This window comes from Neomonachus schauinslandi, chromosome 7 (genome assembly GCF_002201575.2).
Source record: "Neomonachus schauinslandi chromosome 7, ASM220157v2, whole genome shotgun sequence".
In the NCBI taxonomy this organism is placed as follows: domain Eukaryota; kingdom Metazoa; phylum Chordata; class Mammalia; order Carnivora; family Phocidae; genus Neomonachus; species Neomonachus schauinslandi.
The window spans coordinates 44,436,078-44,463,058 of NC_058409.1; the positions used below are offsets into that span (position 1 = coordinate 44,436,078).

General features: G+C 34.5%; 1 protein-coding gene across 2 annotated transcripts in view; it reads left to right on the top strand.

Annotated features, from left to right (window-relative positions):
- The window catches only part of IPO11 (importin 11), a 211,476-nt gene that overhangs the window by 94,565 nt on the left and 89,930 nt on the right, over positions 1 to 26,981 (top strand). For both annotated transcript variants that reach the window (XM_044916828.1, XM_021702083.1), the window contains exons 21-24: positions 4,905 to 5,020; positions 13,868 to 13,944; positions 18,341 to 18,420; positions 18,835 to 18,915. In XM_044916828.1, the coding sequence (XP_044772763.1) occupies positions 4,905 to 5,020; positions 13,868 to 13,944; positions 18,341 to 18,420; positions 18,835 to 18,915 (354 nt within the window). The remainder of the gene's footprint in view (positions 1 to 4,904; positions 5,021 to 13,867; positions 13,945 to 18,340; positions 18,421 to 18,834; positions 18,916 to 26,981) is intronic.

The window sequence follows — 26,981 nt, forward strand, 5'->3', positions numbered from 1 at the left end:
TCTTAAAAAAAAAAAAAAAAAAAAAAAAACTACTTCTGTGTGTTGACTTTGGACTTTTTTTGACATCTGGAAAATACTCTCTCCTTTTTTTTTTTTTTAATTTAAATTCAGCTAGCCAACATATAGTACATCATTAGTTTCAGATGTAGTGTTCAGTGATTCATCAGTTGCATATAACACCCAGTGCTCGTGACATCACGTGCCCTCCTTAATTCCCGTCACCCAGTTACCCCATCCCCTTCAGCATCCTGAAGTTTGTTATCTATAGTTAAGAGTCTCTCATGGTTTTAAAGATGTTTTCTTTCATGGATGTAGCAGTCTCCCGTGGGGATAGACTCATGATTTGTGCAGTCCATTGTACTTTCCATGCACTTTCCTTGGTATTCAGGGCTTTTTTGCATAAATTTACTCTCCATTTTCACTCCTTTTTTGTGATTTAAAATAAAAATTTTCCCTTTCAGCAGTTGGGAAGGTAGGGAAACAGGTGACTTAATTTTGAAGGAAGGAGTGAATATGATTTTGGACATCTTGACTTTGAGGTGTCGAGATTGTGCAGAGGGTAGAGAAAAATCTAAAATTTCAAAGTGAACTGGACTGTGTAGGTGTCATTTGAATGGGTATAGTGAATTATATTCTGATGGTGAGAGGATAGAGAGGGAAGAGCTTAATGCCAAGTCTGAGAATATCTGGATCCAGGTGTGCTCAAGTGATTTTTATTGGCCTTGCCCCAAAGTATGATAGATTTTCCAATGGGGAGATCGCTAAGTTAATAGTTACTACTTGACAATTTTCTAGTAAGTTAAAAATTGGGGAAAAAACATTTTAACATTAGTTTTTAAAAAACCTTTCTCAGGCACCCTAACACTTTTTTTGAATATTTATGGGTGAGTTTTACAGTTATAAATTCCTACATAAGGCAGTTTCAGATAGATGAATAGTGATACAAAAAATTTTTTAAAGCACTTTCTTTTTAATAACTGTCTCATGTAGCATCTGTTCTTATCTACCATTTAATTCTTGTGATCTTCTGTGACGATTACATCCCTTTTACAGAGGAGGATACAAAGGCTAGGATAAGGTTACTGCTCTCATAAGTAACAGAACGAAGAGTGATCCCACATTTTTTGCATTATATCTCTGCCAAAATGTGTTTTTAGATTCAGTTTGAGAGTTTTGTGACCGAGGTGTGAAAAAAACCAGCTTCTTTTGTCTCCTTAGGCAATGTCACCTCAGGAAGTGTTAGGAAGCCAGAGTAACCTGCAGGTAATATAGAGTATAGTGTAGGGCCTTTTCCTTTAATCATGACTGTTCTGTACCCTGTGTTTTTGTTTAGGCCAAAGGTGCAGGTTTCTAGCCAAGTGGTCATCCACCCTTCTTGAAGAAGGCATACAACGTTTAATATTAAAGTTGAGACTGTAGCTTAAAATGTGTTTTTCGGTCATATGAGATTATACTAAGGGTTATTGTTAAGTTGCATTTTGCAGATAACACTGCCATCCTTGAGCTTTTCAAACTTAAGAGGGAAACATTACTGTATTTGTATGTTTTTGTTTTCATTTCATTTTTTATATTCTGGGAACCCAGACTAGTAGTCTCTGACTAAAGAGATCATCCTTTGATCCTTGACCACCTGCTTTTGTTATTATTATAATTTTTTTAACCTGTGAAGAATTTGAAGCGTACACAGAAAAAGGAAGAACAGTATAATCAGTCATCCTTAGGGAACTACCACCCAGCTTCAAGAATCATCAGCGTTTTGTCTATATAAATTTAGGGCACTAAAAAGCTGATTGTGAGGGTTGAAAATGTATGGGAAACTTACTAATTGTGAATTTTTCCTCTAGGATATAATCTACTTGGGTTGTTTTGTAGGGAATGATCCACATTTTTTGAGGTCTTTCCTCAGTAAAAAAAATCTTTCAGTTTCCTGCATCTTGCATGTTTATAGCTCCCTGTTCTCATATAGTATCGCTCCTTTTGATTACCTGGTGTCTCCCTGTCTCACTGTCTTGAGAACATTTGCTTTATCTTATCAGAGGATCTAACAGGGCCACTGGTTTGTTTGTGGACTTGCATGAAATCTTGGCATCAAACTGCTTTGTGAACACTTTCTGGAGGCCCTCTTAGTTTTCGTACCTGACCTTTAACCTCCCCCTTCCCAAACCAAAGTACCTCGCACTACCAGTTTTTGAGTCTTTTGGTGTTTCTGTAATGTAAATCAGGCTGCTTCTTGCCGCTACTTTACTGCTGGCTTCGAGCTTTGGCTTTCCTTGGTTTTCCAAGTTTGCTAAGTCAGTTACCACTTGTCTTTCCAGCTTTTATTTTTCTTATGCTGTCTTTGTACTTGTGGTTATAGGTCTTTAAGGCACATCCTCCTAGTTTCTTTCAGTGGTTCTTGACAGAGAACAGTAGTAAATGCGTGCATTAAATCTGTCAGCTTTCTCCAGATGTTAACATAGTATTGCTAATGCTGAGTTGTTTGGTGTAGCTGGGACATAGTACACAGCTTGGGTTTAGGGTCAGGAAGACCAAAAGAACATCTCCTGAAGTTCAGAGCAAGGAGTGTTATTTTTATTTTAGAAAGGTAATCAGACGAGATCGGGTACGTTCAGAGTGGTATGGCCGTAGACATAAAAAGGTAATCAGGGCGCCAGTGGGGCAAGGTTTGGAATGGAGTAAAACTAAGGTCAAGGAAAGTAGTTGCAGACTTTCTGTTAACCATGAAGGAGATGATGTGGATCTGAAGTAAAAGCGATAGAGAGAAGGGAAAAAATTTGAAAAATATTAGACAGAATGAAGGATTGTTTAGATGTTGGGTGAGTAAGAAGAGGAACCAGGAAGTGGTTGAGATACCATTTATCACTAAGTAGATAGTGGTTCAGGTCACTTGAGCTTGGAAATGCAGGGAGAGGAACCAATTTCAGGAAGACAGTGAGTTGGTTCAATGGTCAGCTTAAGAGTTTGAGCTGGCTTCTGGATGATGATGTCCTGTAGCTATTCACTCTGTTTGGAGTTCAGAGATTGAGGGTTGGAGGTAACAGATTTGGACATTTTCAGCATGCAGATGGCACAGGAGAAGGCAGTCAAAAACAATACCCTGGGGAATGCCAATATTTAGGGGGTATTATTCTTTTTTTTCCCCTTAACCTAAAAAAAATATTAGTAAATATAAATTCATAGGCTGTTGCAAAGATAGTACAGAGTATCCTTCACCTCATTTTCCCTTTTGTCTTATGTAATGATAGTATAGTATGATTTCTGCCCCTTGAAGCATTTCTCGTAATTTTAATAACTGTTGAATTTACTTTTGAGCTTTTGTAGTATTGTACACAATGTCCTATTGTGATTATTTCATAGTGTTGCAGACAGTGTTTTGTAGTTTATAACTGTGGGCTAAGAGAATGTTCAAATTTATTTAAAGCTGAATATCTGGGATTGGACACATTCTTTAGGCCATTAGACTACAAAGGTGAACGTCTTCAGGCTTTGACCCGAGAGACTCTTACATGTTTAGCAGTTGTTTACTTTGATATGTCTAAAGCTAGCATCTTGTGCTTATTGATGTGTGCTAAGTAAGTAGATGGATTCTAAGTTTTCTAGGAAATTTTAGGTCTACTTGTTAATAAAAATGAACTTGACTGGTTTATCTTAATGTTCTTTGTGTTGTTGTTCTGTTATAGATTGAATTGTAGAGACTGATTAAACTAAACTTTAAAATCCAGTATACTACTTTGTTAATTGTGACATTTTAATAATCCTCTTTCTTTAAAAACATCTTTAATAAGGTCTTTCAACTGATTTTTAGTTACAGAAGGGGTCAAACTTTTTGAAGGATTAAACTTTATGTATTTCCACTGAGGTAGCTGCCGCACTAATAAAGATGGAACTCAGTATAAGATAAATACATGTAGATTTTGTTGCACTGTAATTTATTATAAACTGTATTGATATTTGAATTATTTCCTAAATAAGGGAGGTGTTTGATACTTTCTTGGTTTCCTTTCTGTGTTTATCAGATTAGAGAGATTATTATGGATTAGAAACTGACTTTTTATCTATTTCATTTTCTTGTAGAGCGCTTAGACTTAGTGTGCTTCCCTGAGTCAACCTCTGTAAGACAGTTACTAGGCAAACTAGAACTTGAGATAAAACCCTCTTCTTCCTCCATCTTTGTGTTCTTGGGTCAGTAATACGAGCAAAAATTGTTCATTTAAAAAAAAAAAAAGCTTACAAACCAAAGAAAGAATCTCTTTTACCCTCTTCCAGCATCCTTTTCCCCTTCCCATATTTAATTAGTGTTAATTTTTTCTATATGCTCCCTAGAAACATTTTTATGCATATATCTCATATGCATATAGGTAGATATTTTTAAAAATTCTTGGACCTTGTGCAATTGTTATACACACACTTTTGCGCCCTTTAAATCCAGTTAGTAATTATTTTTGAGGTTGTTTTCATTCCATGCCTAATCCTTTTTCATTGGCTGCTCAGTATTCTGGAATATGAATGTACTATGATACAGTTATTTTACTGATGAACATTTTGATTGGGTTCATTTAGAGATGATTTATAGAATTTAATATAGCAGTGTTAGTACTTCTTAAGTAGAGAAGAGAAATTATTTATATGTGGAATCTCTTAAAACGAACAGATGTTTATAGCCTTGGTGTACATGGTTTTATTACCATTAGGCAATTGAATGGTATTTTTTTGCTACTTGCTGTTCAGTTGTAAACAGAACTAACCTTGTTTTAGTAGTGCTATAGTTAGGACCATCCCAGAAAATCTGATTGATTTATTTTTTATAAGTTTGTTTTAGGACCTTTTTATATGATAGGTTATTTTTTTGGTGGGAGTGGGATCTTAGAGTGTCTTATGTTAAGTTTTATTTATACTTCCCATAGGGATTAGGAGCAGACAGCAAGAACCTGTACCCTTTCCTGCTCCCAGTTATTCAACTGAGTACAGATGTTTCCCAGCCTCCACATGTTTATCTTCTGGAAGATGGTTTAGAATTATGGTAAGAGGAAAAATTTGATACCCTGGACTTCCCCCCCCAACCCCCACCCCCGGCCTTCTATACTCTCATGCCAATAAAGCAAAGGTCATGTAACAGGGCTTAAAAATTCAGCATTTAAAAACAAAAACATCAAATCACTTTCCCTGAACTGGGTAACGTAATAGCTCCATCTGTTCTTGGCAGCTGTCACTCAGTGTAGGCTCTTAGTAGTCAAAGTTCAAAGGGAAAATTTCAGTAAGAACTTGGCTGCATTTAATATTTGCGAATTTGAAATGTAAAATGGGGAGAGCACAATAAATTTTCAAAACTAAAAATGACTTAAAACTTGCAGCCTGTTAAATGGGATGTTTTGGGGGGTGTTGAGTTATTTTTCAGCCTCTTACTACCTTACCCAGTAAGTATTGAGATACTGTACCTCAGCCCCAAATGCTGAGGCTACTTAGTCTTGACTTGACTAATTATTTTACCAAGTGAGTAGTATGTCATGTTGAAAAGTAAAAAGGAAAAACTCTGTTTCTGAGGTGGTTCTGTACCACAGACCCGTAGTAACTGACCACTATGTAAGGAACTGTGCCAGAACATAGAAAATCCTTTTGCTTTACTAAGCTTATCTTACGCATAGCAGCAATTTTCTGCAGGGCCAATTGTAATACAGGAAAGGCTTAAACATTCTGATACATAAACTATTGAAATTAAAAAATGAAAATCACAGAAATAACTGTAGAGAAAGTGAACATTCCTGGTTTCCTTTCTTCCTCCTCTCTCTTCTGCCTTTCATTCCTTCCTGCCTTAGTATTTTCTTAGATGTTTAGGAATGAACATTTTTTTGATTTTTAGAAATTGGTGCAAATTATAAATTAATGATCTATAGCAGAATACTACCTGAACGGTTTTAAAACAGGTAGATATTCAATTCACAAGTTGGGTTTCTCATATTTTTTGGGTTATGTTGTTTGAACTTAAATGACTTTAGATGGTTTGATTGCAAATTAGCATGTGTTGAATCCTTTTATATTCATATATTTTTATTTGTACAGGATGGATTACTCTAGATCAGATATTGGCATACTTCTTCTGTAAAGGAGCAGACAATAAGTATTTTAGGCTTTCCAGGCTATGTGTTCTCTTATCCTAACTATTCACCTCTGTTGTTTTCGTGCCAGAGTAGTCATAGATAGTATATAAAATGGCTGTGCTCCGGTAAAACATCATTTACAGAAATAGGGTGTGGGTTGAATGTGACCCATGAGCTACAGTTTGCCAATCCCTACTCTAGATTATAAATTAAAACATTAGTCTCTGGCACATTTCTGTAAACATGTATCTATATGATGTTAACTATTAGAAAAACTAAAAATATTAGCTATAGTAATGAGATAGACTCAGATACTTAACAATATATTAGCATATATGTATATATATTAGTAGACTTAGTATATTAATGTGTGTATTAAAGGTCTATAAATTTTTTTAAGGATTACATGAGCAGGTAATAATAAAAGTACTTGCTCTGTTAATAGTGGTCTTTTTAGTTATATGTAAACTAAATGAAATCATTAGAGTACTTGTGACTTTTTTTTGCTTTTGTTTTTGTTTTGCCAAATTGCTTAGTAGCTGAGATTCTTTAGATCGAACCAGGGTACACATTTCTTCATATATTTTTCTTAGTTAGAACACCTCTTCGGAATCAGATGTAGGTGCCAATCCCAGTTACACCACTGCATTAGGTGTGTAATCATTGTCTGTGAAACTCCCGTTTCCTTATCTGTAGAATGAGGAGGTATAATTCCTACCTCACATGGCTGTTGTGAGGATGAGGTAGTGTTTGTAAAGTGGTTAGCACTTTGTATATGACATTGAAAGCCCGAGAATCATTGAGATTGCCTAGGAAGGAAAGGGCAGGTGTGGAACAGTCAGAATCCCAGATTCCAAGGTCACATCAGAGGTGACAGAGAAGAGCTGTCTAGTGATAGAGCAGGAAGACCAAGCCAAGAGAGGAGAATATTTCCTGAAAGAGAGAGTGGTCAGCTATGTCAAATGTTGCTGATTATCTTTGTTAGAGGAGTACAAAGAAGTGAATTTGGCCCATGGAGATGATAGGAGGGGTTTCAGTGAAGTGGTAAGAATAAGTTAGAATTGAAATTATTTAAGTACAGACTGTGAGCATTGACAACTTCAGGAGCATTTACTATGAAGAGGAGTGTAGAAATTGGGCAGCAGTTGGCTGGTGTGGGGGGATGCAGGGTCTGGAGGGATGGATGAGCCTCAGGAGTGATATAATTGGAGGCAAGAAGGGATGGGATTCAGCCTATGTAGGGTTTGTTTGTTTGTTTGTTTGTTTAAATAGCATCAGGGATACTTCATCCATTTTAACTGGGGGCAGGAAGATGGATTTTTGTATTATAGTGGGATGAGATGGGAAGGTGTTCGATCAAATAGATACGTTTTCTCAACTAAATGTGAACTGTAGCCATCAGTGTAGTGTTAATGGCTGGAGTTGAAGTATGTATAAGATATGAGGGATTTGTGGAGAAAAAAGATGTAAAATAATTATCTTGGAGAATGGGAATTTGAACTTACTAGGGATAATCAGTAGCAAGAGATGTTTGTGGTCATATATACCAGGTAAAACTCTTCCGACTGATTATGTGGGGTTTTTTTCCCCGTCAAGTTTATTCCCCCACTCTTGATCTAACATGCTAGAGATTTGTCAGTGTTAACTAGCCTTCTCAAAGAATCAACTTTTGGATTTGATTCTCTTTTTTGTATTTTTGTTTTCTGTTTATTAATGCTCTTATATTTATCATTTCCACTTTCTACTTACTTTAAGTTTTTGTCATTTGACCTACCTTCTGAGATTTCGGTAATTTTTTTTCTTCTTTCCTCATATGAACATGTAATACTATAAAATATTTTTAAGCAGAATTTGAACAGACCTTGCATTTGAACAAACCTGCATAAAGGGCTAGTATTTTTTTTTTCTTTTTAAAGGAAGTACATAGGGTAATGGAGACTGGTCAACAATAAGCATCAGCTATATACCATTAATTGTAATATGCTCTTCATTATTAAAAACAAAAACAAAAACCAAAAAACTGGTTTGATTGCCTTTTGCCATCCACTTAGGAGATTTAGAACCTTAAAAAAAAAAAACAAAAAAACAAAACAAACCCAAAACCTCTTTCTTTAAAAAATGATTTCCTGAAATAAACTTTTCTTGCTAGGGTGAATTCTACTTTTAATATGTCATACAAGTCTATTTTCTGGTATTTTATCAGATTTTTATTTTTTCCTTTAATTATAAATGAGTTGGATTGACAGTCCGTATTTTGTGATACTGATTTCATATCAGTGTCATGTTTCTTTTACCAATTTACCAGTTTTTAAAAGTGATTTTTTTTTTTTCCATACTGGAGTGATCTCTATAATACAGTAACTCTTTGGATGATTTGAAAATTTAGTAATAAAGGGAACTGAAAATGGATTCATGGCAGTGGCTGGGGAGTCATTCATAGTTTGGTAATATTCTGAAGTTGTTTCTTAGTTGTTAGTTTATACATACTTGGGTTTTGATTTTCCATGTCTGTTACAATTTGGGTATTTAATACCTTAAGATACTAATAAAAAAAAAACCTTACATACATTTACCTTACCTCTGCTATTTGCAGTTTTATTTTTGTTTTGCCTCTAAAGTACATTTATTAGAGATTTTTCTTTTTATTAATGTGAAAGAAGTACATGTTAGATTTTATGAGTTTTCCTATGTTTCTATCCTTTCATTACTTTATTTCTCCTTCAGATTTTTTACTTCCTACACTTAGCTGGGTATATTTTCTTAAAGCTATAAAAATTGTTACTTTATTACCTTAAGTGCTAAAACATGTAAAGCTATGAATTTGTCTTGGCTTATAACTGCCTATTTCCCTAAAGTCTTGATATATAATGTCCTGTTTTTTATTTTGGTGGTAGCATTATGGATTTTTAATGTCTCCTTTGACTCAGTCTCATTTCTTTTTTGCTGGTACTAAAGTATATGATTGAGGTCTGGACTTACTGCATTGTAAATACAACATATCACTTGTTTAATTTTTTAAAAATTAATATGAATTTTAATGACTATAGGCTTTGCTTTTGTAGCATATTCATATCAATAGTAATGATGATATAAAAGAAGCAGATTTTATTCTTTCTAACTGGTGGGTTGTATAGTTCAAATCAGTGTTTTACTTTTTAATTTTGACACTGGTTTATTAAAATACCCATCTAGTTTTCTTGTGTCAGTGTCCCTTTTTATTTCTAGCTTTTTTTTTTTTTTTTTTTTTAACTGGTCAGTATGGTTTTATTTCAGTATTTCGTAAACTTTTAAATAGAATCAGGTAAAAAAAAACATTTCAAAAAGTGCAAAATATTAGAAGGCTAATCAGTGCTATTAATCTTTCCATGCAGACAGTCTCTTGCTGAGCTAAGCAATACAAATTCTGTAGCAGGGAATATGTATAAAATGATACTCTACAGAGTTTAAAAATAGGCTTGGTCAAGAGACTGCACATGATACAACTGAAGTAGTGCAAATAATACACAGCTAAGAATTTAAATCAAACTTACTATCCTGTGTACTATACAACCGTGATGATACCATAGGTGGAGAGACAAGATATAAAGCTCCTTTACAGTTGCCTGCCCGTCACCATCAGAAAACTATTTCTAGCATTCTTGATCTGTAACTTTTAAAAGAGATTATTCGCTGCACAAAATTTTGGTATTTTTGTATATTAAAATATTTAATAAACACAGTATTTAAAATTTAAAATACTTTCATGAAGCATCATGTGATGTAGTATGTATGTATTCATTGATTAACTTTTCACTTTTTAATTATTTTGCATTTAAATTTTATCTGCTATATCATCATATGGTTTACTTTATTTAGATTTGACTTAACTGTCTTTGTTCAGTGTTTACATTTTAGCTTTTCTGTTTGAAATTTAGTTGTGTTTCATATACAGTTCAGATTTTTATATTTTGTATTTTAACTTAACCAGAGATGCTTTACCTCAAAAGAACTTTCATGCTCTTATACTTATTTGTTGAATTGATACACCTGTCTTTTTACCTGATGCTCCATGTTTCCTATATTTTTTGTGGAAGGGTAACATTAAAATTTACATTTCTCTAGTTAAAGATTTGTTACATATAACTTTGTCTGATTATTCATCAGAATAGTAACTTATCTCTTTCCTAAGTGCTTTGACTTTGTCTCTCTTTCTTCCTTTCTAATTCTTCATTTGAAGTTGGAGTTAAATGCTATGTCATCTTATTTTTATTTTATTTATTTATTTATTTTATTTTAAAGATTTTTATTTATTTATTTGACAGAGAGAGACACAGCGAGAGAGGGAACACAAGCAGGGGGAGTGGGAGAGGGAGAAGCAGGCTCCCCGCAGAGCAGGGAGCCCGATGTGGGACTCGATCCCGGGACCTTGGGATCATGACCTGAGCTGAAGGCAGTCGCTTAACCAACTGAGCCACCCAGGCGCCCCGCTATGTCATCTTATTTTTAAGTACTTTAAACTTTTCAAGATTTTTTTCCTTTTTAAAATACTATGGCTTGTGTTGCAGAAACGAGCATAGGTAGTGAGAGTGACAATGACCTGAATGTCTTTTTACTAAGGTAATGACATTGGGAGGGAAGAATTCATATGGAATTTTAATTTGGATCCAGTGACAGAGTTTGAAATATCTTCTGAGATTTAGAATATGCCCATCAGTTTTTTTCTCACTGAGATATCGTGACTGGATTGTGGCTTTTCTTTTGATTTCATTGTTATTGTAAAGGTGAATAGGATAAAATTTTTAAAATCTTTTGTTTTATTCTTTAAAAATGGAATCAAATCCTGTTCTTGTTGATCCGAGTTAAAGTGTCTAAAAATATTATTGCTTGTATATGTGGCACGTACTTCATTTCTGGGGTGGCTGGTTTCTCTTGTGTCCCCCTTCCTCTTCCCAATTTTGGCATTTAAAATTTGTGAAATAGGGGCCCCTGGGTGGCTCAATCGGTTAAGCATCTGCCTTCAGCTCAGGTCATGGTCCCAGGGTCCTGGGATTGAGCCCTGCATCGGGCTCCCTGCTCAGCGGGAAGCCTGCCTCTCCCTCTCCCTCTGCTTGCTGCTTCCCTTGCTTGTGCTCTCTCTCTGTCAAATAAATAAGTAAAATCTTAAAAATAAATAAATAAATAAATAAATAAAATTTGTGAAATAGTTCATAGATTAATAGGGAAGTCATATTATTTGTAAATATTTATAACTTACATAAAATGAAAATCCATTTCCTGTACCCTTGTTAAGAAATGAGATAGTAAGAATGTCTTTGAAGCCCATGGTTATGGCATGTTTGTTGACTTCTCCTGTTTTGATTTCAGGGATGACCCACTGTACCAGTTTTTTTTTGTTTTCATTCCTTGGTTTTCTTTCTTGTAATGTTTTTAAAATCACGTGTGTGTGTGTGTGTCTTTCTAAACAGTATATTCTAACTTCATATAAATTTTATAGCTTGTCTTCTAACTGCTTATTTTTTTTTTGCTCCCTGTTCTAAGATTGATCCATATTGATGAGTTTAAGGGTATGAATGTCACAATTCATACACACCATTTCGGTTGATGTTCAGATAATGCAACTGAACATTTTGTACATGACAATGTATGCAGATGTATGAGACCTTATTCACTAGGTCATAGGTATGTGCACATATACATATTTCACTTTTTCAGATGATAATTACTTTCCAAGTGATGAGACTAACTTCCTCCTGCCAGCAGTGTGCAAGAGTTCTCATTGTTCATAGCTTTGCCAATATCTATTATGTCAGACTTTGGAAATTTTGCTAATCTGGTAGGGGTAAAATTGTACCTTGTTTTGCTTATATTTTACATTTTCTTGATTACTAGTTCAGTATCTTTTTGTATTTTTTATAGTCCGGTTTATTGACAGTTTTTGGATGGATCCTCTTTGGAATGCTGGTCATGTGCTCTCTACATTTGTCTTTTATTAACCTCTTATATTCCTTTGGAATGTTCCCTTTTCAGTTATATGTATTGGAAACAATCTTCTCCCAGTATGTGACTTACATTTTGACTTTTTTTTTTTTTTTTTTTTTTTAAGATTTTACTTATTTATTTGACAGAGAGAGACACAGCGAGAGAGGGAACACAAGCAGGGGGAGTGGGAGAGGGACAAGCTTCCCACAGAGCGAGGGGCCCGATGAGGGGCTCGATCCCAGGATCCTGGGATCATGACCTGAGCTGAAGGCAGACGCTTAACGGCTGAGCCACCCAGGTGCCCCACATTTTGACTTTTTTGAGGCATCTTTTGATACACAGTAATCGTTAACTTTAATGTAGTCATATTTATCTCTTTTTCCTTAATCTTTCTTTAACTTAAAGCTCTAATTACGTTCTCCTGACGTTATCCTTCTCATATAAAACTGGAATTAATTTCTGTATTTCATGTGAGGTAGAGGCCCAGTAGCTCACCACCGGTGACTGAATTGTCCAACCTTTGCTTAACCTGGGAGCTGCCTCTTTCATAAAGGAGCAGGTCTGTTTCTTGTGTTACTCTGTTTACGATATTAAATACATTGATTTTATAGTAAGCCATAATATGCGGTAAAAGAAGTGCCCCCCCCCAACCCCCATATGTTTTGTTTTCTTGACAAATTTCTTGTTTGTTCTTGGTCATTTGCCTTCCAAATCATTTTAGAACTCAGCTTTTCTAATTTCTAGGGAAAAGCCTATGGGGATTTGAATGAAGTTTTGATTCTGTATAACAATTTAGAGAGAATTGACATCTTTATGGTGCTGGATTTTTATATCAGTGACTCTTAGAGTAAGATCTATTTAAATCTTAAGTATTTGTTTTGATATATAGAAATTGAGCTGATTTTTATATACAGTGTATTGATACATTCAGCAACCTTGTTGAAGTCTCTTAGTGATTAAAGTACTTCTTTCCCCCTATCTTTTCTATCAGTCATATCTTCTGTGAATAAAGACTGTTTAACTTTTTCCTCTCACCCTTGTGTCTTTTATTAATTTATTTGGCATGTCATGCGAGGAGCCCTCCATACATATACTCAATAGATGTGAAGGTAGACAAGATAAAAAATAGAGGATATTTTTTGAGGTGTGATTGTGTTTTTCCAGGAGAATGGTGTCAAATGTCATTAGGTGTGTTTTCTACGAGTGTTTTGGTAGGTACCCTCTTACCAGATTAAGGACTTATTTCTGTTTATAATAGGATAGTTTTGATAATGAACGTTAGATTTTGAATAGGATCCCCTCCTCTTTTCTTGCAGCTGTTTTGACAATCATGTTTTTTTCTCCATTAACTTCTTGGGTGGGGAGTGAGGAGGTAAACCAGCTGCACACTTCCCTGATAAACCACAACCCATATATATTTTATTTTTTATACATTGGTTCTTTAATATTTCCCAGTGTCTCTTGAAAGGACACATGAATAACATGTGACAGAAAAATAAAAACAAAGCAATTTTTGTCTTTCCTTGACCATAATCATGCTTTTGCTTTAGCATTATAATTTTATTGTAAATATTTTAGTATGTAGTTACTTCCCTTACTATTTTTGCTGTGTATATAGAAATAATAATATATGATTTATAGATGGGTTTTAAATTTTGACAAATTTGGTAATTTTTTTCCTAGAAAGATAACTTTCATAACTTTGTGTATTGTCCATTTTTCTTTCTTCTTTAGATGGGACAGTTTTAATAAGTTGTATTGTTAACAGCTTAATGGTTATAGAAAGAGACTTAATCATCTGTTTTTCTTCCTAGGTTAGTGACTTTGGAAAACAGCCCAAGTGTTACACCAGAGTTGCTTCGTATATTTCAGAATATGTCCCCACTTCTTGGTATGTGTGAAAGTGTAAAACACAATACTGTTTTTGAATGCAGTGATAATTTGGGGCCTGATAGGTGACTTTAAATTATACCTTCCATTTTTACAGAAGTCCCTCGTATTCACAAACAAGTTTAATAGTGTTTTAATAGTTTTTAGGTATGTACCTATATAACTTTTTAGAACCATTTCTGCTTATTAAAGAGTAGACACTAAATTTACTAAATAACTAAAAACAAAAAAGTGTTCTTGGAAAATTAATTCCATATTAAGTTTGAACTTTGCCTGGTAAAGTTTTTATGTTTCATAGCAGGTTCTATAAGGTATTTAAAAGACTGTATTGTAAAGCTGCTTCTGTATACCATGGTATTACCCAGTTTCCTTTACAAAATGATTTTATGCTGTCACTTGTTCACAAATGAGCTCTGTACATATTTCTGATTTAGCTAAGGTACCAACAACATGAAGACTATTAAATATTGGCAAATCATATTTATTGTTTAAGTATTACTGACGTATAGAGATGCAAAATCATGAAGCGTAATATTCTAGAAGCATCATTTGTGGCACATGGGATGGGAGAACTGGACACTATGCTGGGAGTGGGGCCTTAGTCTCTTAGGCCACCTTGGATGAGATCTAATTAGGTTTTTTTTTTTCCAATCTGAACATGTTTTCTGATGATAATTAATACTAGAGAATACTTTCCTGTTACATGTCACCTACCATTCATAAGTATGTAATACCTTACATTTTAAAAAACATAATATTTGTTTATAGAGTTGTTTTGTGAGGGATTTTACCAGTGGATATTCACATTTAAACTCTCTTGGAGTAATATAAAGATTGTATACAGTGCTGTTTATGGGCCTTTATGATTCTTTTTCAGTCTGCAGAATACTATAATTTATTTATAAAATGTAAAAATTCAGTGTTTTGCATTTATAGTAACCATTCTTCAAGAGTGATCCATGAAACATCTTTAATTCCTTCATTAGAACTTTGTGTCTACTAACTAAATATTGTCGGGAGAGGGCATTTACAGCAATATCTGAGGACTTTTTTTTCTGGGAATTTATTTGTAGTGAGTAGTTTTATTAGACGAAAATCTTACTGAGGTATAATGTTACACCAGAAAAGTAGATTTACTTTTTCACAGATCAACAAATGTGGACTAAAACACTATTATAACTGATTAGAAAACATCTCATTTTCTGGATGGTCATAGTGGGTAGAAAATGTAATTAGTCCTTCACATTTTCTTTATTTTCTATTATTTTACCCCATTCTTCAGAATAGATCTCAAATAATACCAAAAAGCATCTGTTTTCTGATAAAGAGCCACTTGCCATTTATCATCTAGTGTCCCTATAAAATTGTTGGAAAAAAATCCCAAAGATGAAGACTGTGGGAATAGACCAGTCACTTGTTGCTAGTCTCCTAAAAAAGTTTTATCTTTTTTTAAGAAACCATAGGGAAAGAAAGTGGAAAATGTCCTTTCACTCCTTTAACTCTGGTGAAGGCCTTTTAGTTCTACTCTTCCTAACTTGGAGACCAAATACAGTGTCATTCTGGGTAATCCACAGTGCTTCTTTGTACTTGACCTAGGAATAGAAACCTCAACCAGAGCCATTGTCAACTTTGTCATGAACAGGATTCAGCCATTTTCACTTATGGGTGACATTATACAGTGATTTCACTTTGCCTATGTTTATTTGACCCCAAATCCAGCATGCCTGACCTTTACAGTGTAACAAGAGAAGGGTGGGTAGACAGGAAAAAGACTTAAAAAGTATTGACTAACCCTACTAAGACTTTATGACAGTATTTTGAGAGTAGATTTAGATAAGCACTGTAGTACAGTTTAACCATAGAAAGCTCTGTAGTTGATGCATTTAGATACGTATTTAGAACAGTGTCTGGTGGGGCACCTGGGTGGCTCAGTCGGTGAAGCATCCGACTCTTGATTTCGGCTCGGTCATGATATGAGGGTCGTGAGATTGAGCCCCGCATCTGGCTCCACCCCCAGTGGGGAGTCTGCTTGAGACTCTCCCTCTCCCTCTGGTCCTTTCCCTGCTTGTACAGGTGCGCACACATGCACATACTCTTTCTTTCTCTCTAATAAAAGTAAATAAATCTTTAAAAAAATGTCTGCCACATAGTAAAGATTATTTGTTTTGCAATTATATGTGTTACTATTACTGTTAATATTACTGCTATTTTAAAAGAAAAAGCAACCACAGTCAATGAAGGATTTGTTACTTAACTAAATCAAGAACTACTAAAATTTCATCCTTGTGTTAATACTAGATTTAAGCTTTTTTAATATTCAAAAATTTTAAAAATTCTGTATTTTACAGATAGTAACAGTGAATATAGATTATATGGAAGCTATTGAATTAGTTTATTTCCTGCTTTCTCTTTGAAAACAAACATTGTATGTAATTTGTTTTATGCATTATGGTATGTATATTTGCTTTGATAAATGAAGAAATTCTGTTTACATATTATATCTGTGCATGTTTAGTATACCTTGACAACAGTGTTACCTTTATTCTTGAGTATCATATTCTTGAGTATCACAAAACTCATTTTTACATGTAACATTTTGCATATACATTATTTTATATTAGCTTTAGAATTTATTTCGAAATATAACCAGAATATTTATTTTAATCTTTGAAGACTATAGATCAAAATGAATACTTACTTTTCTTATCAGTGAAAACATATTCTTTGTCATTGTATCTATGATTTTTTAAAATTATTGAATATGATAGCTATTACTTTTTTATAAGTAGAAATAAAGCTGTTGGCAGGAATTTTCTCATTTTCATGAAGGGGGGAAATCAGAGGGGGAGATGAACCATGAGAGACTATGGACTCTGAGAAACAAACTGAGGGTTCTGGAGGGGAGGGGGGTGGGTGGATGGGTTAGCCTGGTGATGGGTATTCAAGAGGGCACATACTGCATGGAGCACTGGGTGTTATGCACAAACAATGAATCATGGAACACTACATCAAAAACTAATGATGTAATGTATGGTGATTAACATAATAAAAAATAAAGTTATAAATAAATAAATAAAATACATAAGACCAACAATATTGAATACTATTTAGATGTTTAAGTTAATGATTTTTAAGATATGTTAAGTGTGTGAATAAATACAAGGCTAAAATTCATTTTATATCCTTCTTCCTAAATGTAAGTAGAACCAGAGGAATTTAAAGTAGAACCAAGGGGCGCCTGGGTGGCTCAGTCGTTAAGCGTCTGCCTTCGGCTCAGGTCATGATCCCAGGGTCCTGGGATCGAGCCCCACATCGGCTCGCTGCTCGGCAGGAAGCCTGCTTCTCCCTCTCCCACTCCCCCTGCTTGTGTTCCTGCTCTCGCTGTCTGTCAAATAAATAAAATCTTTGAAAATTAAAAAAATGAAAATAAAGTAGAACCAAAAGCTATCACTGAAAATAATTCTGATAACTTAGTTCTAAGGGCTTGTTTTTAAAATCCTTTAAATCTGTTTTATAGTGTTAATTTACTTAGTATTCTCATTCCTTTTTTTTTTTTTTTTTAAAGATTTTATTTATTTGACAGAGGCAGACGGTTAACGACTGAGCCACCCAGGCACCCCTGATAGTTACATTTTTAAGAATATTTTTTATGTGTAAGTTCTTACAGGAGAGCAGATTTGAAGACGAGTCCAAGGATTGAGAATTATCTAAACACCGTATTGAAAGTTTTTGGAGTGTAATAGGACTCTTTTCATAAGTAGCATATCATATCCAGTGCCAGCGCAGTAGCACTCAGTAGATGCTTATTGAGTGAACCATTTAAGCACTTATAAAAATATGATGGTAAAATGATTCAGTTCCAGGGCACCTGGGTGGCTCAGTCGTTAAGCGTCTGCCTTAGGCTCTGGTCGTGGGCCTCGGGTCCTGGGATCGAGCCCCACATCAGGCTCCCTGCTCAGTGGGAAGCCTGCTTCTCCCTCCCCCACTCCCCCTGCTTGTGTTCCCTCTCTCACTGTGTCTCTCTCTGTCAAATAAATAAAATCTTAAAAAAAAAAAAAAATTCAGTTCCTTGTTGTTTACCATGCTGGCACTAGAAACGTAGTTTGAAATGAAAGTTTGGTATATATGATTATGTGCTTGTTTTCTGAAAGGAATAAAAAACCTGGGAGCTTAATTTTTTTCCCTAAATTCTTTTAACTAGTGCCAGGTATATGGGGAAGTACTCAGTTATAGGTTGATGTCAATTCTTAGATAGCTGTTTGAATCCCAGTAGTCTGAACAGCACTCAAAAGGTTTGTAAAGAACTGTATATAACTTAGTTTTAAATAAAGTGCTTCATTTAAACTGATTTTGAACATTGAATTAACCTGTCCTTTTTAAAATAAATTCTTTGGCAGAACTAAGTTCAGAAAATCTCAGAACCTGCTTTAAGATCATCAATGGTTATATCTTTTTATCATCAACAGAATTTCTACAGGTATGATGCACTAGTTTTTGCATTGTAAAAATTTATGTAGTTCTTACTTTGATTGTCTCTCATTTGAAATCAAGAGGTACCTTTTAAATGAAGATTGATCAGTTACTTTAAGGGGAGAAAAAACTTTATAAGCACTGTAGGGTAGATGTGATGCAGTTCCATGAACTGTTACTTAACACAGAAAGTATCTCTGTAAATAAATACAGCCTTATATTTCTGTAAAAATCAGTATCGCAGTAAACTGTATTTTTATTTTCTAAGCTTTTTCTAAGAGTTCTAATTGAAACTTTATATACTTAGACCTTAAGTATATAGTTTTCAAATAGATTGTAATGAGTTCCAAATATAATTTTTGCCTGTTTTGATACTGCAAATATATTTATATGTATATTTTGACTTTTGATTGAATTTCAGACATATGCAGTGGGTCTCTGTCAGTCGTTTTGTGAGCTGCTAAAGGAAATTACTACAGAAGGTCAAGTTCAAGTACTCAAGGTATTGTCATATTTTAAATGAATATTGTTGTAAGTTTTTCATCTGTATTTTGTGAAATTGGACCTTCATTTGGGTTTGGATGATTGTCAAGGAGAAGAGTACTTCTAGACAGTATTTTCTTTTAGTGGTAATCAATTACTATAATTCTGGGCCAGGGGTTTCAAATTTGAATGTGGATACAGATCTCCTGAGGATGTTGTTAAAATAATGTGGATTCCACATTTCTGACAAGGTCCCTGCTGATGGTATCCTAATCAAGGTCCATCTCCCCACCCCATCCTGAGACCTCACTTTTAAGCAAGGCTTTAAAAATGTTTAGGAATTGTCCAAAGGCTCGTGACATGTAATACTTCTCACTGCTCCAGTTGGTTAGCCTACCTTTGGGAAGAAATTTTATTATAATTTGGGACTTTTAATTTGTGTTGGCATCATAGTTATACTATGAAACTTGTATCGATTGAGTATGATTTAGAGCCAGTATAAAATCATTATGTTGTATACCTGAAAATAATATAATGTTATGTGTCAGGTATACCTCAATTAAAAAAAAACTTTAAAAAATAAGCTCTGAGTTAATGTTTATGCAGTATATCTATATAGATTAAGGATATATATTATCTTTATATATTGTATATCATTGTGTAGAATAGGAACAGGCTCTGAGTTGTATATATTTATGTATTAAAGATATAGTATCAATTAAATATATATTTATAAACATAAGTGTATTTATAAATTTATCTGAAATATATATTTACATGTATATGTATACATATATACATATGTGCTTCATGTTTGTACTTTGCAAGAAGATGTAGCTGTTAACCCTTCCTGCACTCCCCCACTTCCCTGATTTCTTAGCTGTGTTCTAAGTCAGATATGGTCAGATATGCAAGATGGTTAAGTGAAGTGTTAATTACCATAACAAAGTTGCATTTATCGTATGAGAATGATGGCATTTCTTTAGATCCTAAAAACCATGTGATTTCCTCCCAGTGAAATTAAAAAGTCTTTGCCCAAAGAGGTTCATTGTAAGAAATGTGTAATTGACCCTTGAACAACACAAGGTTAGAGTTGGAGACCCTCTGCACATTGAAAATCCAGGTTTAACTTTTGACTCCTCATAAACTAAACTACTAATACCCTGCTGTTGACCGAAATCTTAAAGATAACATAAACAGTCAATTAACACATATCTTTTAAGTTATATGTACTATATACTGTATTCTTATAAGAAGAGAGAAAAGAAAATGTTAAGAAAATCATGAGATAAAATGAAAAAAAAACTCATGAGAAAATGCATATCTAGTACTGTACTATATTGAAAAAAATCTGCATATATGTGGACCTGTGCAATTCAAACCCTTGTTTAAGGGTCAGCTGTATGTAACTAATCACAATAATTGTCATAGTAATCCACAGTATATTTGGGGGACTAAGTGGGTAAAAGTTTGTGCATATGGTAAAATCTTCTTTTGTATTAATCACTATGATAGCTGCTATACATCTAATAAGAGTAATCATCAGTTTGAACTTATTCAAGCATTATAATATTTAATGTGTTGTTCTTCAGATATTTATTGTACACACGCACAAATAAAACTCCAGATATCCGTGTTACAATGCTTGTTAATTCGACTTTCAAATTGGTTGCATTTAGTAGCTTTGGTCATTATTCATTTATTCACCGTATAGGTTATGGGTCAGCACATTTTTTCTGTAAAGGACCAGGTAGTAAATGTTTTAGGCTTTGTGGGCCATACAGTCTTTGTCTGAACTATTTGTATCTGCTGTTGTAGAATTGAAAGCAGTTATAGATGATAAGTAAATGGATGAGTGTGGCTGTATTTCATTAATGCTTTATTTACAGAATTATGGCATGGGCATAGTTTGCCAACCCTTGGTATTAGTATTCAGTTTTTAGTTATAAAGTGATCAGACAGGGAGGCACCTATAATTAAAGACTTTGTATGTTTCCTAGTGCTGCCATAACAAAGTACCACAACCCAGGTGGCTTAAAACAACAGAAATTAATTTATATTATTTATCTTTCTCATGGGGTACTAGACACTCAAAGTCTGAAATCAAGGTGTTGGCAGGGCCATGCTCTCTCTGAAGACTCTGGGGGAAAGTTTGTTCCATGCCTTTGTCTTAGCTTGTGGTGATGGCCAGCAAGCTTTGGCTTCCTTGGCTTGTATATGTATCATTTCAATCTCTGCTTTCCTTTGTTACATGACGTTCTCCTTGTATCTCTGTTTTCTCTTCTTTTTTTTTTTTTTTAAAAGATTTTTATTTATTTATTTGAGAGAGAGAATGAGACAGAGAGAGCATGAGAGGGGGGGAGGGTCAGAGGGAGAAGCAGACTCCCTGCTGAGCAGGGAGTCCGATGCAGGACTCGATCCCGGGACTCCAGGATCATGACCTGAGTGGAAGGCAGTCGCTTAACCAACTGAGCCACCCAGGCGCCCCCTTCTAATAAGAGTACCAGTCCTAATGGATTAGAGGCCTACCCTAAAAATACCATCCTAACCCAGTTGCATTTGCAAAGACGCTGTTTCTAGCCACGTTTACGGGTACCTGGGATTAGGACTCCAACATATCTTTTTGGAAGACACAGTTCAACCCATAATAAGCATTTACTGTTAAAAAGTGAAAAGATGGTTTTTGTGTGTGGGGATGAAGTATGGAGGACTTGATTGGAGTAGGTTTTGTAAATGAAAGTGACCCAGTAGAAGGGAGGATGGCTCTAGATAATACAGGGGATTGGGATTTCGGATCAAGAGCATTTGTGGAAAGATTAGCTTGAAAGGGGAGCAGGAGTTTGTTTTCTGAGAGAGTTGGCAAAAAGTGGCAGTGATTGAAGCTGCAGATAATCATGTTTGGTGAGAAGTGTAGGAAACTGGTATGTGACCTTGGTGTTTTCAGTTACAAAGGAGACAAGGTTAGAGCTGCTTGATGACTGTCACTCTTGAGGCAGAGGTACATTGCAAGGTGATGAGACTATTTGTACTTTCCACAGGTTGGGGGCATGAATATTACTCATCTCAGTATTCATTCTTAAATGAATTCTACATTACTGATGTTAAAGATGGTACTTAAGATTCTTGACTGACTTACATATAAGAACAGTGTCTTTAGGCTTTAAGAGAATTCTTACAATACAGAAAGGCTTTTAACAGGAGTTGAAATAAGAACTTTGGTTAATTCTGATTTTTCCCAGAAAGTCCATTTATCAAACCCATTACTTCACCATATTGTCTGTTTTTTGCTTTTCTGTATTTGAAATCACAGTAGAAACTTTAAACCAAGGTAATGTTGTAAACTAAAAATAGGGCACATATGGTAAAATACGATAAAACTCTGATTTTAGTTTCATAGATTCTTTAGTTTCTTTTTTAGTATAGGGGTTAAAGCATGAGAATGTAAGCCCCAGTTACGAAAGAAGCATGTGGTCTTTGAAGGGGTAATTACGGAAATCTGTGGCTTCTAGAGACCACCCTGGATGCTTGAGGCCTGGTCTACTCTCACCCCCACTATTTTCACAGCATTCTCTAAGCTGCAGAGATTACAAGTAACATTGGACATGTTTACAAAAATGTTCTTGTGAATTTTTAATGCATTTATGCCCTTACCAAACTGATGTAGTGGCAATATATAATTTTACTGAGGACCTCATCTGTCTTATGTAATCTTAGCTTCATCTTTTGTCTTGGTGGTAATTTCTTTTCTGGAAGTAGAGAGATAACAAGGAGTCAACACTATGGCCTTAATTCTAACCGAGGAAAAAGTGACTGGCTATGTGGGAGTGATAGAAATTTGAGAGGAAATTGCCATGTCATTTTGATGTTGTCTTTATAGATTTGTGTGTGTGCGCACGTGTGTGTGTTTCTCCTCTAGCTTTTCTATTATCTTAACTTAAATAAATTATGTATTCTCCTTCCTCTGAATGCATACAATGTAAGTGATGTGGAAGCAAGGGGACTCCGTAATTCTTACGTTAAGGATTGCACAGCGAATATGCCTACATCCAGTAGAAATGCCAACTGAAGCATACTAACTGCCCATTTCCAGTGTTATTCTCCTCTTGACCTGCGCTTTGGTTTGCACATCCAGCTCTGCTACTTTACACAGTTCTTATGTATAAGAACTGGGCTTAAATTCTCTTATTTGTTATATAAGGGATTGTACCACATGAAATTTTAATAATTTGTAAGTATGCATTATCTGAAATCCTGTTAAATTTTAATGTATATATTCTGAGTGTTAAGAAAAGAGGTTGTTGCTTATGTTTAAACACCTCTGAGAAAAAGTTTGAATTGAAAGTGGTTTTTTTTCCTCCTGCTTTTGTACTTTTTTTTAGTAACTACTGAAAGACAAATTGTCCTGAGCCATATGAAATGGGCATTGTGAAATTCATTGGCAAAATGAAGCAGGTTTTTAAGGATATGTCCTAAGGAGAATGTTTACTTTCTTTTTAGTATTTGTTTTTGATTATATTCTTGCAAAATCACGTAATCAGAGGCAGTAGAGCAGGAGAGCGCGGTAGGTAAGACTGTGGACCGAAGCGAAACTGCCAGCGTTCGAGTATTGGCTCTGCTGCTTCACAGCCGGGTGCGGTGAGCGGCCTCATCTCTGCCCCTCACCTTCTGGCTAGAACATGGGGATGAAAACTTCACTTGTATCCTAGAGTTGAGATGAGGATCCCAGGGGCTTACACGTATAAGGCACTAACAACAATGCCTGCCATGTAATCACGTAATATTAAGTGTTGGCTCTTTTTACCTAACTGTATAATTCAATAGTTGTCTAATTATATAATCTCCCTTTGGGGCAGAATAGGCTACTGTACTTGGAGGCCAAATAATTTATTTTGGTTGTTAACATTTTGGGCTGTAAGAAAAAACAAGTTATTCTACCTCATCTTTTGACCATTTCTTCTAACTAATTAGTGTTTATTTAAAAATAAAAAGAATACATTAGTTAAAACTTGAATACTAAGCAGGCTATTTACACAATGCTAGAGCTTTATTTTTTATCAAGAATTATGTATCTCAGCGGCCCTTTAAACAAATAATACATTATATTTTAAGAAGAAGAAGAAGATAGCAGGAGGGGAAAAATGAAGGGGGGGAAATCGGAGAGGGAGACGAACCATGAGAGACTATGGACTCTGAGAAACAAACTGAGGGTTCTAGAGGGGAGGGGGTGGGAGGATGGGTTAGCCTGGTGATGGGTATTAAAGAGGGCATGTATTGAATGGAGCACTGGGTGTTATATGCAAACAATGAATCATGGAACACTAAATCAAAAACTAATGATGTATGGTGATTAACATAACATAATAAAAAAATAAAATAGAACTGTAAAGTAAAAAAAAAAAAAAAATTAGTTGTATTTAATTCTTTCTTGCTTTCCAGAGTAGTAGCACAGTCTTTTAAAAAACTTTTGTTACGAAAATTTCCAAATTTATATAATGTATAACACCACCCTTACAACTTTACTGGGAAAAAAAATCGTTTTGCTTCTCCTTTTTCCTTTGATGTGAAAGAAGGTGATATCATTGTTTCTTAATTGTACTAATAATATTTGATTTAAAAATTCAGCGCAAATCATTTATCATGCAAGTATACATTAAAATAATTTATATCATTTAACATAAGTTACAGATTAAGCCAATTTGTACATATGCCAGCAGGAGTTCATTGATAGGATATAAGGACTTCAATTAAAAATTGGCCACCTAATAGCATTTAACACTACTTTTGTGTAAGCATTGCTATAGCTAAACCAGTACATTTTATTTGAAATCTCAGAAACTGGATTTTATTATTTAATTGATGATGAATACTAAGAGTATGCTAATTATCATGAATAAATTACTTGTTTTTTAAATGAAAGAATATTTTAGGACAGTGGTCCTTTTATGCCTGTACTTGAAAGCTAAGAGAACTCAACATTTTTGTCTTTTTCCTATTCTCAATGTTCCAGTAAAGGTGTAATAATAATAGTTTTTAATATTAACTTATTATTTTCATTTTTAATACCTCTCAGATACTGTTTCTTAATATAGTATGCCATATAACATTTTTAATATGTTTTTGGCTAAATGTCACTGTTATACTTGTTTCTGACAGTATCTGGAAGTAAGTGCTTTGTTCTTTGAAGCAGAAAATTACTATGTTACGAAAATTGGATAGAGAGATGAGTATGCCTGCTTTTGGAACAAATAGTTAAGAGCAAAAATAGGCTTTATTATATTTTGTGAGTCAGAATAAATTATCTAGGTGAATACAATTATATTCTAAAAATACTCAAATTTAAATTGTTAACATCTCTTTAATTTGAAATTTGTCTGTATGTATACATACCACCTTGAGTTTAGAAATTCTCTTGTCAGGTCTTATCAAGTAGTAATGAGCCAGGTTGCTTTCATTCACTGTGGTAAGGCTTACTTAAGATGGCACAAATATTTTTAAGGTACAATTTATTCTGTAATAATAATAGTAATAGCTAATACTAGCATTTACTACATGCTACACATTTCTAAGCACATAACATAGAGTTCATTCAATCCTCACATAAACTTATGATGATGGTACTATTCTTTCCCCCATTTTACAGATGAGAAATTAAATCACAAAGAGGTAAATACCTTGTCCAAGGTCACACACCTAGTAAGTATTGGAGCCGTGATATAAATGTAGGCATTCTGACTTCAGGATCTATGCTATTACCACCTTGTTTGCAATGTAAGCCTAAAACCAGAAAATGGTTTGAGTGCAGGACACCAGCTAAAAGCCTGCATTTTTTGCAGGGATTTTACTTTATTTTATTTTATTTTTTTTTAAAGATTTTATTTATTCATTTTGAGAGAGAGACAGACAGAGAGAGCACAAGCAGAGGGAGAGGGAGAAGCAGACTCTCCGCTGAGCGGGGAGCCCAATGCCGGGCTGGATCCCAGGACCCCGAGATCATGACCTGAGCCGAAGGCAGACGCTTAACTATCTGAGCCACCCAGGCACCCCCACAGGGATTTTAAAAACATGGTCTGTTCCAAGTATATTTAGAAAAGGGATGGATTAAAACCAATATGTATAAGTTTAATTTGTAATAGCAAAATGCTGATAAAAAATAATTCATAATAGGTAATAAGATGAACCATACAGAAGGGTACTGTGCAGCTTAGAAACGAAGACGGCCTCTGTATACAGTGTTAGTGTTAGAGTGATTCTGAGACTATAAGCAAAGACCAGTGTCTAGCGTTTTCTTATGTTTAAGGAGTGCAACCTACAGAGTGATAGAAAAATAAGCCAAATTAATAAAGGTGGTCATGTGGGCAGAAGATGGAGAGAGGGTAAAAAGGTTGATCTTTCAGGATGTGTATCTGTTTTTTACTTCGGTTTTTGGAGCCAAATAGATATTTTACATGATTTAAAATAATAAAAGCAGTTCCTACAGATGAAAAACAAGCTAAAACATTTGAATCTGTTATTGTGTTGGTACCATAGCCATTGGAAAAGAATATTTCAAGTAATTTTAGTATATAGTATTTTACATGTGGATCCCTGGTGGGATAGGTCAGAACAAAAAGAAACACAAGGAGATTAAAAATTGCATTCAGCAGTGTTATTGTTATTAGTAAATATTCATATGGTTATTTTGAAACCCATAAGTATATATGTGGATGTTATATATATTAGAAACAAGGTAATGTTATTATAATCTGAGAGTTTTCAATGTAAGAGAAAGGCGGAAATATAAAATCAAAGAATTTATGTAAAATGCTGTAATGTCAGTTGGATTTGGTGAATTTATGTTACATACTTTACAGGAAAAGAAAATAGATATCCTAATTCTGTCTAAGTAAAAGACCTGAAACAGTGTCAATCCAGTGGCAGTAAATATCCCAGAACATAGATTGTGGTCTGTAAACACTGTTTCCTGCTGGGTGAGTCCAGAGTTCAGACAAGAGATACTCAAGATAAACTGGAGAGATCTCTTTGTGCCAGAAGGAAGAGAAGGTGGGATTCCATCAAAAGGATGCAGGAATCATTTGAAGGAGCTCC